General features: G+C 45.2%; 2 protein-coding genes across 9 annotated transcripts in view; both read left to right on the top strand.

The window, feature by feature from the left end:
- Positions 1–4,828, top strand: part of ATP6V0A1 (ATPase H+ transporting V0 subunit a1) — a 62,802-nt gene extending 57,974 nt beyond the window's left edge. For all 8 annotated transcript variants that reach the window (XM_051994402.1, XM_051994404.1, XM_051994403.1 and 5 more), the window contains one exon: positions 2,967–4,828. In XM_051994402.1, coding sequence (XP_051850362.1) covers positions 2,967–3,060 — 94 coding nt within the window. In that variant the 3' untranslated portion in view covers positions 3,061–4,828. The remainder of the gene's footprint in view (positions 1–2,966) is intronic.
- An 87-nt stretch (positions 4,829–4,915) lies between these two features.
- On the top strand, positions 4,916–15,538 carry LOC127560115 (alpha-N-acetylglucosaminidase-like). Its single transcript, XM_051994423.1, is given in 5 exon segments — positions 4,916–11,992; positions 12,064–12,211; positions 13,448–13,521; positions 13,523–13,586; positions 13,677–15,538. Coding segments are annotated over 5 exon segments (768 nt in total). The 5' UTR covers positions 4,916–11,600; the 3' UTR covers positions 13,767–15,538.
- Positions 15,539–15,860: the final 322 nt, after the last annotated feature.

The following is a 15,860-nucleotide window of genomic DNA, read 5'->3' as shown; positions in this document are numbered from 1 at the left end:
AGGTCCTCCTGCATTCGGAATCCCTGGTAACAATTTAGAGGGGTGGGAATGGTCAGGGTAGGCCCCCACAGAGCAATTTGTAGCATGTCCCTGGCTGGTGGAAAAACTGACTAGGCAGCAAGCCATGGCCCTGCTCCGCCCAGTCCCAGAGGACTTTGTGTTTGTTCTTTCTCAGGAAGTGCACGTTTCCCTCACAGGAGAGAAAGCTTTCCAGCTCTGTGCTGTGGGGCACAGGGTGGTGGGGCAGGGAGGTGACGGCAGGCTGGTCCCAGGTGCAGCTGGTTCCCTTTAAAATACTCATTGTGATTTCTGGGCTAAGGGAAATATCCTCCTAGCTTCTTGATGTTAGGATTTAGGCCCTAGTCAGGGAGGCTCCCTAATTCCAATGAAGCCCTAATGTATAAAAATAAAACTAGATATCCAGCCTCCTTTTTTTTCCTGGGATTGGACTGCAACACACAGACATAGCTGCCTTCAAGCTCATGCCCAGCATGGGGGTGAGCCGGTGTGGGGGTTAAGTGCTGGGGTTGGGGTTCTTCTGCACCACCAGCAGGACTACTGCTCCATCGCCTCTCAGCACAATGTACGGAGGAGGGCTTTATGTAGTCCAGCCCTTTTAGATTCTGGTTCTTTCCCTCTTATACTACAATTTCTAAATTATTATTTTTTTTCTCTTTGCTGATTTCCCAAATGAAAGATGGTACCTCTGTATAGGTAAGACGATAGCAAGAAGGCCTGTAGGGGAAGGGAAGACAGATTATGGCCAGCCCCTGCTTCACTCATGTGTTACAGCTAAGTCAGGGTTCATGTTCACCTTCTGAAGATCGGTGTTTGCCCTCAAGGGCAGTGATATGATTGGTCCAATGCCTAACCAAGCAAAGAGGAATTCAGTCCAAGGTGCTTGTAGGAAAGCTCTGGGATTTGCTGGGACCTTGGGACCCTGGCAGAGCTTTGTGGAATGTGGGGAAAGGTTGCGGGGGCCTCCCCCCCCTACGGTCACATGGACAATTGTACTCTATTACTTGGGAGGCCTATCCTAGGAGCTTAGTAACAGGGGTCTTGGGGCACAGAGAAGGTACAGCCAAGGAGACACCTTCCTCTGTCTCCTCACCCACCTTTATTTTCTCATCGATTTTCTGAGATTTCAGGGTGGGAATCCCTAGGTTAGGATTGGAGGTTGAAGAAGTCCTGTGTTTGATGGGCTTCAGATGAGCTTCTATCTCCTGAATGTTATTCCCCAAACCCAACCTGCGAGTTCCTGAAGGCCCCAGATGAAAAATATTCCTCAGAAGCTGCTCATGACTTTCTCCTTTTTTTCTCCCCACTCTGAATCACAGCTTTTCTCTCCATATTTGGATGATGTTTGGTGACTGGGCAGTTGTCCAGACTCATACTCTTAAGATAGAGTTTATAAGGAGCAGCAACAAACAACCTCCATATCACTCTGGTAACAGAAGAAAAGGCCTCCTTCTCCACCTCCCTTTGAGTTTCAAACTAGCCTCAGGGACACTGCCATGAACAGAGAGGCCAAGCAGCTTGAGAAGCAAGTTGAGGTTCTGTTTTTCCCCTCAGTCCCCAAGAAAAGAATTCCTGCTCACAAGATGTTTTTGTGGTCTGAGAATGTTTTTGCCATTGCTCTTAGAATACTTCCCCTTCTCACCTCCCCCATTTCCTGGGAATAGTCACATTTCAATAGAAAATCTCCTTGTAACTTTACCAAAAAAACCACTTCTCCAGCAGCATTTGTTGAGTGCTCCCCTGCGGTGGCTCAGATGTGTTATCGGTCAGTCCCTGCCTTTATTCCGGAAGGCGGAGGCCTCCCTCTTCCCCCAAACACAATTGTCCCAGGAAAGCTTCCATGAGGCTTCCAAGAGGCAATTAAATACATGTGGAGAGGCTCCTGGGTCCTGCCTACAGTGTTAGGCTTCAGGTGAAAGTGAGTTAGTTTGAGTCTAAAGGTAGGGAGGGGGGGAGTCAGAGAAACATGAATAGGGATTTTTTTTTTTTTAATCTCAGGAGAAACATTTCACCTTAAAAAAAGAACTTTTATTAAAGCATCTTTTACATATGGAACTATACAAAAAGAACTTTGTGGACACAAATCCAGCCTTTAAGGATTGTGTAGGCTAAATTAGGTGCACTGTAGCTGTCAGAAATGAACCTGACAATGCATCTAGGTCAGTAGTATCAGCTTTAGGGACTGCATCTTGACTTAGAAAACTGCTAACAAATTCACATTATCTGTGGTATTTCTTTTATTTTGTAAAACATCTCCCAATTACATTTTTATCTGGTTCAAGCCGCCCTGGAATTTGACAACTACTCTAGCTCAATCCTGCTCCTTCCCACCCCCTTGTTTTGTAGATAAGGAAACCAAGATCCAGATGGTTGACTCCAGTGGTAAGGCAAGAACACTCAGCAATATCAGACTAAGGTGTAAAATATTAACCACAAATGTTGGGATACAGACAAGTAACAGTGTGTCCCTGAGAAAGGTGAGAGAGAGGGGGTACAATCAAGGAAAAAGCAGCATAGTGTGGGATGACTGGACACAAGTCATGGTTTTAACCACATACGGCATTGGACAGGATGCTTTCTTCCTGGTAGGCCTTAGTTTTTTGCTCTCTGAATTCCTCAATTCCTCCACAAGAACTTAGAGGTCCTTGGGACTTTGGAAGTTCCAGGGCCAGTGAAGTTAGATGTGAGACCATGAAGCTGGGAAAGATTTCTTGGTGATAAGATTAAGGCTGATCCCCCTGGGGTGGGGTTTAATAAAAATCTGAGTTGTAAGGGGCCTTAACAGGCCTAACTCAACCCTTAACTGGAGCATCTTTGAGAGAAGGTTATCCAGCCTCTGCCTGAAAAGCTGCAGGGACGGGGGGCATGCTCCCTCCAAAGGCAAACCATTCCTCTCAAGCTGCGGGGTGCCAGGCTGTGATCAATTGTATTCTCTGTCCTCCTTTTAGGGTTGAGTTCCAGAATAAGTTCTACAGTGGTACTGGCTTCCAGTTCTTCCCTTTCTCCTTCGACAACATTCGTGAAGGAAAGTTTGAAGAGTGACCAGTGATCCAGGCTGTCCCAGAACTCCCTGTCCCCTACTGTGGTGATTAGCTCATCTCCAGTCTGTGTGTGTGTTGTGATCCCCAAGGCCTGGCTACCACCAGACCTCCCTCGCCATCTGTGGAAGTCGTGTAGACTGTGATTGCTCCCCTATTCTGTCCTTGATCCCTACTGCTTTATATTCCGTGAAGAGCTTGAGCAGCACAGCCACGATTCGGATGTAGCCACTGACCAGAGAGTGGTCACCTTCCCAACCCCCTACCCATTAGACATTATAGAGGTCAGGAGGAAGACCTCTCCCTCTCTTCCCCAGTCTTTGGTTCACTCATCCTTCTCACATTTGGAACCAACCAGGAACAAGTGGTTGGGGAATTGACACCATTTTTTCTCCTTGTTACACAAGGGGAACAATAACTCCCTACTTCTGATATGTGTGCCCTACAGCTCTAGCAGGAATTATTGGAGGAATTCCCAAATCTCCCACCTCAGGAAGGGAGAACTTAAGCTCAACAACAGATCTGGGAAGGTGAAATTTTGTACCTCCCTTTGACTGTGAACCTTTGGGGGTCTTGCTGAAATCTGGAGCTCAATTGGAGCAAAAAGAGGGAGGATGTGGTCTGGCCTTAGAATTAAGAACTCCTTGCTCTTTACCCAAAACCCATGCAGGGGGGGGTTATTTATTTGAGATTTATAACTCTTTAATTCCTCCCATATGTCCAAAGTGCAGAGGAGTTGCTCAGAGCAAGAGTTTCTTGTTTTCTTCTTAACGCATTGGGACTTCCCTCTCCTAGCTGATATCCTCCTCCTTCTCTCCTCCACCCCAGGCCTTTCACAACTCCTCTGTTCCCCATCTCTTTACTGATTTGGGGGGAATAAGGACAACAGAAAATAATTTTTCACTGAGACTTATCCTATATGGAACTGAACAGGAGACTCCCAAAGTTTCTGATCCCTCCCTCCACAATCATGCTGTTTTGGTATGGACTATGGCCACCCACGACGATTCTCTTTGTGAGGCTGGTGGATCTTGCTTGTTTTTCTAGCTCTTGTCCCTGCCCCTTCCCACCCTTGAACGTATTTTTCAAAAATAGCTAGAGTTGGGCATGGGAAGTGGTGCCAGGGAAGAGCAGCTTCACCTCCACCTAGGTTACTAACTGGAGATCAGTGAACTGCATTTCTGGAGGATGCGCTTCACCTTGACCCACATCGGGCTGTCAGGTTTGTGGCCCTTAATCATGTGTTGGCACGGTGGCCCCAATAGCCATGACAGCTATAGGTAAATTGGCATCTGTCCCCACACACCCCCTGAGTGGACCAGCCCTGTCCTTACTATGGATCGCTCCTGCTCTTTACAAATGAATCAATATAGGGAATTCCTCTGACTACTGCCCGCCCTCTGGCAGTGAGAGAGAGATTGTCTAAGTTTGTTTGGGACATGTGAGCACATGTCCTCTGAAGGAAGATGATTGGGAGAGAAGACGGGGGATGGTTCTCCTTCCCTGGGAAAAGAAATGCATGAGCTGAAGAGGCTGAAACTAGAGAATGAGGATCAGGGGAAGTTTGGTTCCTTGTGTTTTGGTTGCTGTGATTCTGCCTCGATTCCTTGTGCATGGTGTGCCCCTATTTATCCTGGACCTTGTTTACATGAGCTTTGCTGTGTGCTTACAGTAGAGTTTGTTTAAAATGGAGTCACCTTAGGGGAAGCCCTGTGCAAAAGGCCCTCTGCAAACATGTCTGTACTGAATAAAGTGTTTAGCTTCACTCAGAAGCCTGCTTCAGTCTCTGTCTTCTATCTCATCCCCTTGGGTCATGTCACCTTGGCTTCTACTCTCCTGCTTCTATCCATTTCTACCCATTCCCCTTATCATTGCTCTCATTCTGTCTGACCAAAAGCTGCAGCTGCAGCAACCCTGGCCAGAGCTTAGTTTATGAAATTCTCACCTTATTTCACATTTCTCTGGCACCTTTCCTCTCCAAGGAGCCAAGGGCAGTGTTGCAAACTCCACCCCTGGGGGCCCGCCAAGGACCAGCCAAACGGTTTGTGGGAAGAGAAGTATTTTGTCTGTGGACTTGGCCCTAACCCTTCCTTCCCCCTTCTCCGAGGCCCTATTCCCCGGAGGCCTGGCAGCCGGGCTATTTTGGGCTCTGTTGCCCCATTCTCCCTTAAGGGGTAAAAGTTCAGCCCCATCTCGGAAACTGTTAGGCAATATCAGGCGGAAGGGAGGGATTAGGGAGGTCATACTCTCCCTCTTACTCGGCTCCCTGCTCTCCTTGCCCTTGCATTTCTTTCTCCAGAAGGCAAAAGAGCAGCCAAGAGAAGGAACGCAGGGCCCGAGTGGCCCACACTCACGGATGGGGGAAAGACTGGGCCTTCATTTTGCCTGCTGCACCAAAGCCTCTCCCCACTCCCCCAGGAGTCCGAGGTGGAAGTCAAGTAAACTCCACTTGACAGCTGAAGCTCCAGGCACTCTTGGCTACGTTGCCTTTACTGTCCCAGTGGCTTTACCTTTTAGTACTGTGTTTGGTCAGTGGGTTCTCACCAGCACAATGAAGTGTGAACAGGGATGGAGACCTCTGGCTCAAATTCCTCTCTAAGGACTCTGTCTCAGGTCTCCATTCTCCTGTTGGCTTTCTCAACCCCTCTCAATTCTATCCCTCCCCTCCCAATTCCCTACTTATCCTGGACATAGTGTTCCTGTACACATTTGCTCTCCATCTCCCTTAGTAGAGGTAAGGTCAGGGGCTGTCTGGTCTCTTTTTGTACCCCACCCCCGCAGCACAGTGCATATAGCCCAAGGCCGCCCTCCTCAGTGCCACAGTAACCCAAGGCAGAATCCAGTCCCTTGCCCCGCAATCTGGGAAAAGCCCCCCGGGTCACATCGGGATACCCAGCGGCTCCTCAGCTACAACACTCTTCTCTAGGGCTTTTCCCACTCTCCCCAGGGCACACTTTGGGGGCTCCTGCTAGTTCTGGCTGTCCCGGAGCACGCCAGACAGCATTTCAGGCCCTGTGTCAGAGGAGGAAAGAATTGTACTGGCCATCTCGCACTGTATTACAGGCTGGAGGCTCCCCGAGCTCTCTGGGATCTGCCAGTTCCAGCTAATTGAATTTGTATGATAGAATTGCACTGCCCTCTTGTGGTCAAACTTAGAAATGTTATTTCCCCCAAGAAAGATGGAGCGATGGGAGCAGAATGAGAAGTTTTGAAGTGGGGATTGGGAAGGAGGCCCTTCAAAAGGAGCAGGGGGGTGGAATCTGTTTTCAGGGAGCAGAGCTGTGGGGGTTAGGATGTTGTTGATGTGAACAAAGCTCACAGTCAAAAAATGTGGGTTTAATACCCAACTTGGCCTTTTTATTTAATAGTGTTTTATTTCCCAAATATATGCAAAGATAGTTTTCATTATTCATCTTTGCAAAACCTTGTGTTCCAAATTTTTCTCCCTCCCCTCCTCTGGACAGCAAGCAAGCCTATATAGGTTAAACATGTGTAATGGGGCAGCTAGGGGGACGCAGTGGATAGAACACGGGTCTTGAAGTCAGGAGGACCTACTATGTTTAAATCTGGCCTCAGACACTTAACACTTCCTAGTTGTGTGACCCTGGGCAACCCCAATTGCCTCAGAGAAGGGAAAAAATAAAAGTGCAATTCTTCTAACATATGTCATGATGTGCAAAAAAAAAAAAAAAAACGATCAAAAGGAGAAAAAAACACAAGGAAATAAAAAGCTAATAACAAAAAAAGATGAAAGCACTACACTATGCTTTAATCTATATTTAATCTCCATAATTCTCTCTGTGGATGTGGAAGGCACTTTCCATCACAAGTCTATTAAAATTGCCTTGAATCACTTCATTGTTGAAAAAAGTCAAGTCCGTCACAGTTGATCATGTTGCTGTGAATAATGTTCTCTTGGTTCTGTTCACGTTCATATGTCATAACTGTGCCCAAAGGGCTATAAAACTATCACACACTCTTTGATCAAGCAAGTACCACTACTGGGCTTAAATCCCAAAGAGATCAGGAAAAAGGACCCATATGTACAAAGATGTTTGTGGCAGCCTTTTTTGTAGTAGAAAGGAACTGGAAACTGAGTGGATGCCCATCAACTGGAGAATGGCTGAATAAGTTATGGATATGAATGTAATGGAATATTATTGCTCTATAAGAAATGATGAGCAGGCAGCTAGTTGGTAGAGTGGAGAGCCCCAGCCCTGAAGTCAGCAGGACCTGAGTTCAAATCTGGTCTCAGACACTTAACACTTCCTAGCTCTGGGACCCTGGGCAAGTTATTTAACCGCAGTTGCCTCATCAAAAAAAAAAAAAAGAAAGAAAGAAAGAAAAAAGAAATGATGAGCAACCTGATTTCAGAAAAACCTGGAACTTATATGAACTTATATTGAGGGAAGTAGAAAGAGCCATCTGCATCCAAAGAGAGAACTATGGAGACTGAATGTGGATCAAAGCATATTATTTCCACTTTTTTCTTTCTTTTTTTTTCTTTTCTCTTTTGATCTAATTTTTCTTGCATGAAATGACAAATATGGAAATGTGTTTAGAAGAACTGTACATATGTAACCTATATTGGATTGTTTGCTATCTTGGGGGAGGGGCCTTGGAACACAATGTTTTGCAAAGGTGAATATTAAAAACTATCTTTGCATGTATTTGAAAAAATGAAAAGCTATTATTTTTTAAAAATCCATCTAGCATAAATTATTTAATCATTCCCCAAATGATAAACATTCACTCAATTTCCAATTCGTTGCCAGTACAAAAAGACATTTTTGTACATATGGGTTCTTTCCCCTCTTTTATGATCTTTAGGATAGAGACCCAGTAGAGACATTGCTGGATCAAAGTTTTGGGCATAGTTTCAAATTGCTCTCCAGAATGGTTGGACCAATTAACAATTCCACCGATAATGCATTACCAACTTTGCTTTTTAATAACAGAATGACCATGACTTCTTTGAATCCATTTCCTCATCTGTAGAATGGGGATAATGCTTGCATACTTTAGCTTGTAGGGCTAGGAGAATCAAATGGAATCATGTACTGTTGTACATAAAAGTATACCATTAAGATGGTTCTAAAGTGTCATCTCAGTGACCTCAGGGGAAAGCTAAGGACCCAGAGACTGGGGTATGGAAGGAAGGGGAGGAACCTGTGCAGACTCTATGTTTTTACTCTAGAGACACTGAAGTCCCTGTTTCCACTCCTGTCTCTTAAATCGGGCTAATACAAAGGAAGAGCAGATGTGACAGAGGGCTATTATGTGAGAGGCAGGTCAGGGGCCTATAAGATTATTGGCTAGGAGGAGGGGAAAGAGGGGGATTATAGAATTTGGGAAGCCTGGTCTAAAGAGTGTGGCTTACTCCAGTCATTCCAGAAGCATGTGGTTTGATCAAAGGGGCAAGATTTGCCCCTAATAAGACTGGGTAGAGTGATTTCCATCAAAATCCTCAGTCCTTAACCTGCATGAGAATTTCTTTACTCAGCAGACAGTAGGCTTGCACTGACACCTCCAGTTTGTTCCTCCTGGCCAGGACATATTGGGAAAATCCACCTCTGACCTCACCCACCCCATCCAAAAGATCTAAATTCTTTTTTTTTTTTTTTTTTTTTTTGATGAACCCATGGAAGTTAATGAGTCCACAGCCAAGTAAAGTCAACAAGCATTTATTATGCAACTACTATAAACAAGGCACAATATGAAAATCTGTTAGAAGAACTGCACATGTTTAATTTATATAGCATTGCTTGTTGACTAGGGGAAGGGAGGGGAAAAAATTGGAACACAAGGTTTTAGGAAGGTGAATGTTGAAACTATCTTTGCATATATTTTCAAAAAATAAAATACTAAGTCCTCAAGGAGATTACATTCTAAGAAGGGAGACAACATATAAACAAATATGTATCAATGAGATATATACAGGATAAATTGGAAGTAATCTCAGAGCTCTGCAAAGTGCTGGATGATGTTTATCAGATACATTGTAGAGGGGATCCACAATACTGATTGGATTAGATATTGCAAGGAAACTTTCAAATCTGTGTGTGTGTGTGAATTCTAGCTATACAATTTAATCCATGCCTGACTTTGGGCAATGCACCTTAATATCTCAGGACTTCAGTTTCTTTCTCTATATAATAAGGGGTTGGTCTACATAGTCTGTAAATTCTTCCATTTTAAATGTTATTGTTAGTCCCAATTTCAGAGACGAGGCCACTAAAGGATAAGGATTGTATCCAAGGCCACAAGAAAATCAGGGACAGAGCTGGTTTCCCTAGCTCACATGAAGTATTTTCTCCCTCAGTCAGTTGCTTCGATGTGCCTCACAAAGCCCCAAAGACGCTCTAATAGCATTTAACAAGCATTTATTGAAGGCCTTCTTATGGGCAAGGCACACTGTTAGACGCTGAGCATAACAAAAATAAGATGATTATTCTCTCCTCTTGTTCTAGGTTTTTGGACATCACTATCTATTTGACCACTTTCTTCTCTGTCTCCCTGAATAGATCCCTTTGCAAATTACCTGAATTGTCTTCTAACCATAGCTGTCCCTCAGAGTTCTGTCCTGGACCCTCTCCCTCTATACCATTTCATTTGATGATCTCATTGGTGATCTCCCATGGATTTAATCACCATCTCCATATGCTGATGATTCTCAGATCTACCTATTCTGCCCCTGCCTCTCTGCTGAACTCCAATCTTGCATCTCCAACTGCCCTTCAGTTAACTTTGTGTGTATGTGAAGCAGAGTAAGTGATTGCTCAAGGTCATACAATTAAATGCCTGAGATCAAATTTGAACTCAGGTCCTTCTGACTCCGGGACAGTGTTCTATCCCACTGCACTACTTATCTGCCTCACCCAAGATATCTTGACCTCTATGTCCAGTAAGCATTTTAAATTCAATGTGTCTAAATGAAAATTCATTTATCTTTCCCTCCTAAACCCCCCCTCCTCCACCTCCTACCTTCCCTATTACTGTAGAAGGTAATACCATCCTCCCAGCTCCTCAGGCTGAAAACCTAGGAGTCATCCTGTGCTCCTGTTTCCCTATATTCAAACTGGCTGTTGATTTCAACATCTTTGGAATATTATTCCCCTTCTCTCCTCTGACACTGCTCCCACTCGAATTCAGGCCTTCCTAACCTTATGCCTAGATTACCGTAATAGACACTGGTGGTTCTGCCAATCTCAAATCTCCCTACTCCAAATCATTCTCCATTCAACCACTAAAGGGATTTTCCTAAAAAACAGGTCCACATCTCCCCCCCTCAAGAAACCTCAGGTGTTCCCTATCCTCCAGAAGAAAATATAAAAATCTGTTTGGCATTCAAAGCCCTTCCTTCCTATCCAGTTTTCTTACATTTTCCCAACATATACTCAATCGTCCAGCAAGAAGCCTTTCCAGGAACAAGAAACTCCGGACAGTCTTTCACCCCATTGCTTCTTCTCCCTCTTCTGATGAGACTATGATCTATCTGACTTCCTTCAAGACCCTTTTCTACAGGAAGCCTCCTCCAAACCCTTTTAATTCCAAAGTATCTTCTCCTTCCTTCCTATTTATACAGTATGTAGCTTGTTTGTTGTCTCCTTCATACCTAATTAGATTGTGAGTTCCTTAAGGTCAAGGATTCTCTTATGCTTTTCTTTGTATCCTCAGTGCTTTACCCCAGTTCCTAGCACCCCGTAGGTATTTAATGTTTACTGATTTCTGACTTCTAGGATTTGACTTGAAAATTCATTTTGTCCTATGTTTGCCATTTTGCAGTGTTGACTTAGCTGAGGACCAGTTTTCACTGGACTGGTTTCCTGAAGTCTGCCTTCTGTTTCTAGTAGTTTTTGCATTGCTGGAGAGAGCTTGGAGAACTTTGATAGCCCAAAGGAGTCGGCCTTGTCTCTTTATCTTATCTTTAAAGGAAGAGGATTCTCTTTTAATCTAGAAAGTAAGGACACATTCCTTCCTTTGCAACTATGGAGTGATAAGTATCCCATTTTTCTGTATCCAAACAGCACCTCCTCTTTCTTAATAGCTTAATTATTGGGAACTGAATAATAACAGGATATGTAGCCATCAACTTCTGCTAACTTCTCATGATTGGAAGAATTATACCTCACTTCCCTCTCTCTGCACTGATCTCCGCGAGTATTGGAACAACCTAGTTCCTCGGGCCAATTTTGGGTTACAAGCAGCTTAGTTAAAGCCTCTGAGGCAGAATTTCAACTCAGGTATTTCTGATCCCAAATCCCCAGTTCTAACTAGTCATTGTGCTCCATAGAAGCTCCACCAGACAAAGCAAAATTTGTTAAACAGCAGCTCTCCTGCAGGCCGGCACCCACGTTTAAGTAGTGTTAAGACCCAGTAGCTGAAGGCACGTGCCTCACAAGCGGTTCATTTAACACCCTGGAAGGCACGTGCTCGGGAAAGGAGACTGTTGATTGGGCAGCAGTGGCACCGCCCCCTCCAGAACCTCAGGCGATTGGTCGAGGAACTTAAAAGTTGGGCTCCTGGGCGCGGGAGGAGAGAGTGATGGCGGCTGCAGTGGCTACCGCGGCCCTTCTCACCTGCCTGCTCCTGAGCCGGACAGGGGCCGACATGGTTGGGGACGAGGCCCGCGAAGCGGAGGCCGTGCGGGACTTGCTGTCGCGACTGCTAGGCGCTCGGGCGGCTGCCGGCTTCTCGGTGTCCGTGAATCGCTCCCTGGCGCCGACCCCGGGCGCCGATACGTTTCGCCTGAGCGGCGGCGGTGGCGAGAACCCCGTGCAGGTGGCCGGCTCCAGTGGCGTGGCGGCCGCGGCCGGACTACACCGCTACCTGCGCGACTTCTGCGGCTGTCACGTGGCTTGGTCAGGCGCCCAGCTTCGCCTGCCCGATCCTCTGCCCGCAGTGCCCAAGCCGCGGACCGAGAGCACGCCCAACAGGTAACGGGGCGCGGGGGCAGCGGGGCCGCAGGGAGATCCCCGGGCCGAGGCTCATCCCGCCCTCCGTGCAGGTACCGCTATTACCAGAACGTCTGCACGCAGAGCTACTCCTTCGTGTGGTGGGGCTGGGAGCGCTGGGAGCGAGAGATCGACTGGATGGCCCTGAACGGCATCAACCTGGCGCTGGCTGCCGTCGGGCAGGAGGCGGTGTGGCGGAGGGTGGGTCCGGCCTGGGCCGAGACAGGGGAGCTTAGATCTCGGCTGCCCTGGGAGCCTCTTCCGGGGCTCCTCCCGCAGCCTCCTCTCCCTCCTCCTCCCCCCTCTGTCTGTGCTCCTCTCACTGCCTCCCTTCTAGGGTCCTTCCTCCTCCTCCTCCTCCTCCTCTTCCTGCTTCTCTTCCTCCTCTTCCTCCTCCTCATCTTCTCCTTTTTCTCTTCCTCCTCCTCCTCCTCCTCCTCCTCCTCCTCCTCCTTTTCCTCCTCTTCTTCCTCATCTTCTGGCCTCTCCCCTCTTATTCCTTTCTCCCTTTTCCCTTTCCATTCATACTCTCCTCCTTCCTCTTACTCCTCTCACTGCTTTCCTCCTCTTACCTCTTTCAGGCTCCTCTCTTCTCTCCATCCTCCTCTCACTTTCCCCATCCTCCTCTCACTTTCTCCATTCTCACTCCCTCCTTTCTTTTTTCTCTCTTCTTTTCTTTCTCCCCCTTTCTTTTTTCCCTTCTCTGTTTGGAGAAAAGATAATTACGTCTCTTCCCTGGGTCTCAGTTTATTTCTCTGTAATAGGAAAGATTGGGAGATGTAATGTACTGAAGCTGGAGTTGATGCACTGAGGTCCCAAGCACTAGTGAGGCTAAATAGCAATTGGACAATACTCTATTAATATATCTTGGAAAAAGAATGGCCCCGCCCACTCTCTGTGCAAGTTTTGATGTGTTGTATAGGAAATGAGGTAGAGGGGATTTGGTGGGTGGAGTGAGAGAGGCAGAGGCACTGATGGCCAGAGTTGTCTCGACTGCTGTCACTTTGTATGGCCATTTCCCCTTCATCTCTGCAAAGAATAAAAATGAAGGATTTTTCCCTTAACCTGAATTCCTGATTCACAGCTGATTTTAAAATATGCGGTCATCACAGGGTCCCCTTCCATCCTGCCATCCTACTTGAGTCTAATTCTAATTTGGCCTGGTAGCTGTCTTCATTATCTAAATATGTTGGGAGGGGCCAAGGAAGAGGCATTCTGATATATTTAGAAAAATACTAGACTAGGAGGCAGATGATTTCCCCTCCTCTCCGCCCCCCACTCAGATTGGGACATCAGTTTTCTTCTCAGTCAAATGGGGATAATAATACCTGCCCTGTCTTATCACATGGAACTATGAGGATAAAATGAAATTTGTATGAAGATGACTGCTTCAATCAAAGGAAGGCTTGTTATCATAGTTATCTCTCTTTTATCCAGTTGTACTTGACCCTGGGCCTGAATGAGACAGAGATAGATGAGTACTTCACTGGGCCAGCCTTCCTGGCATGGGAGCCACCTGCATAACTGGGATGGCCCCCTATCCTCCTCCTGGCACCATAAGCAATCTTCCCTGCAGGTAATGGGGCAGTGGAGAGGAGGCTTCCTGGACTGAGAGAAGAGGTGCCTGGTGAAACTGACCCTGCTGTCCTTCCTTTTCCCTTCCCAGTACCAGATTCTGGAGAGAATGAGATCTTTTGGGATGAAACCAATGCTTCCTGCATTTGCTAGACATGTCCCCAAGGCATTTACCAGGTAAGTTTACTAAGAGAGAGACCAAGGCAGGACCATGGATGGCAAAATTCAAAGATCCTCTCCAGTACTTACGGCCAAGCTGGTGGAAAGGACACACACATCTACTTAATCACCATCTTTCCTCTCAGAATTTATTTCATAACAAGGCCTCAGAATTAATGCATGACTGAAAAAACCCACAAATAATCACCAACAGAAGATATCCTTGAAATTCACCAGAAAAGGTTTGTTTTTGCTTGCGAGTAGGGATGGTTAGATTGGGCGCAGACTGAAGGCAGGCAGCAAGGGTGCAACAGTGAGAGTATGGAGCTGACTGAGGGGGGTGAGGTGTGATCTCAGCTGTTTCTGTGGGGAGATCTTTACCATACTATGGATACTTTACCCTGGCAGCCAGGAGATCAGCAGAGGAGCTGTAAACACAGGGGGTAAAGACTATAACCCCCAAAAGCTAGGGTTTCTCGGGACCTGGCCACACTCACCCAGAGTGTCTAAGCACACTCTGAGTCTCAGAGTCTCAGAACATTGATGCAGCGCAACCATTGCTGTCCTGCTAGTGCCTCATTGTTGTAGTGCCCAAGTCTGTAGAGGAAACTCAGTAATACCATCCAGTCCCGCCCCCCCCCCCCCACCACCAAAAAAAAAAAAAAAAAAAAAAAGCAGACTGCATTTGTTTTTTTGCTATTTTGTTTTCTTTGATTCTTCTTTGACAAAATGAGCAAAAAATTAAAATGGACTCTATCTATTGATAGTTTCTATATGGATAGAGAGCAGACTTTAAACCCTGAGAAGACTAAAAACAGACTGTCTCCTGATGAATCCCCAAAAGGGGATAGATCTGGTCCTCAACACACAAGACTCCCATAGAAGAAATTTAAAAGGCTCTCACAAGAGAGCTAGAAGAAAAAGGGGAAAGGAAAAGGGTAGCTTGGCAAAAGAGTCTGGATAAGTCATCCCACTCATTTAAAGTTAGAGTGGATAAAGAAATCAAATCCCTGAAAAACAGAATTAGTGAATTGGACAAATAAAATAACTCTCTAAAAAATAAAATTGGCAAAATGGAAAAAAATTCCATAGAACAAAACAACTCACTTAAAAACCTAGTTGGACAATGAGAAAAAGATATAAAAATGTGAGTGAAGAAAATAATTCATTGAAAATCATAATTGAACAAATGGAATTGAATGACTTGAGGAGACACCAAGAATCTGTCAAGCAAAACCAAAAAAAAAAAAAAAAAAAATGAAACAGTGGAAAAATGTCACGTACCTTCTTGGGAAAACCTGGAAAATAGATCTAGGAGAGACAATCTGAGAATTATTGGACTCCCTGAAAAATATGATGAAAAAAAGAGCCTGGGCACTATTTTCCAGGAAATTATCAAAGAGAACTGCCCAGATGTTATAGAAACAGAGGGTAAAATAGACATTGAAAGAATTCATCGATCATCTACTGAATGGGACCCTAAAATCAAAACTTCATGAAATATAGTGGCTAAATTCCAGAACAACCAAACCAAGGAAAAAATATTACAAGCTGCTAGAAAAAAATCAATCAAATATAGAGGAGCCACAATAAGGATTATCCAGGATCTAGCAGTGTCCACATTAAAGGATCAAAGGGCCTGGAATCTGATATTCCAAAAGGCTAAGGAACTTGCAGCCAAAAATAACTTATCCAGCCAAAATGAGCATTTTTTTTTCAGGGAAGAAGATGGACATTCAACAAAATATGTGAATTTCATCTATTTCTGATTAAAAAACTGGAACTAAACAAAAAGTCTGATCTCCAAATATAGAACTCAAGAGAAACCTAAAAAGGTTAAAAGAAATCTTGGGAACTATAGTGATACTATAAAGATATATAAAGAACACATGTACGATTTGTTCTAGAAACTAGATGTGGAAAGGAAATTGTACCAGAAAAAGGGTAAAATGGGGGTGCTACATCTCATGAAGAGGCAAAGGAAACCTATTATATCTGAGAGAAAGAATGGAGGGGGATGAACATAATCTGTATTTTACTCTTATCAGAATTGGCTAAAAAAGGAAAATATTAGACATATTCTATTTATGGTGAAACTTCTCCTACCTCATTGAAA

Source organism: Antechinus flavipes, chromosome 4 (genome assembly GCF_016432865.1).
Source record: "Antechinus flavipes isolate AdamAnt ecotype Samford, QLD, Australia chromosome 4, AdamAnt_v2, whole genome shotgun sequence".
NCBI lineage: Eukaryota > Metazoa > Chordata > Mammalia > Dasyuromorphia > Dasyuridae > Antechinus > Antechinus flavipes.
The sequence above is the reverse complement of the archived record's forward strand: the minus strand, read 5'-3'. Positions and strand labels throughout refer to the sequence as shown.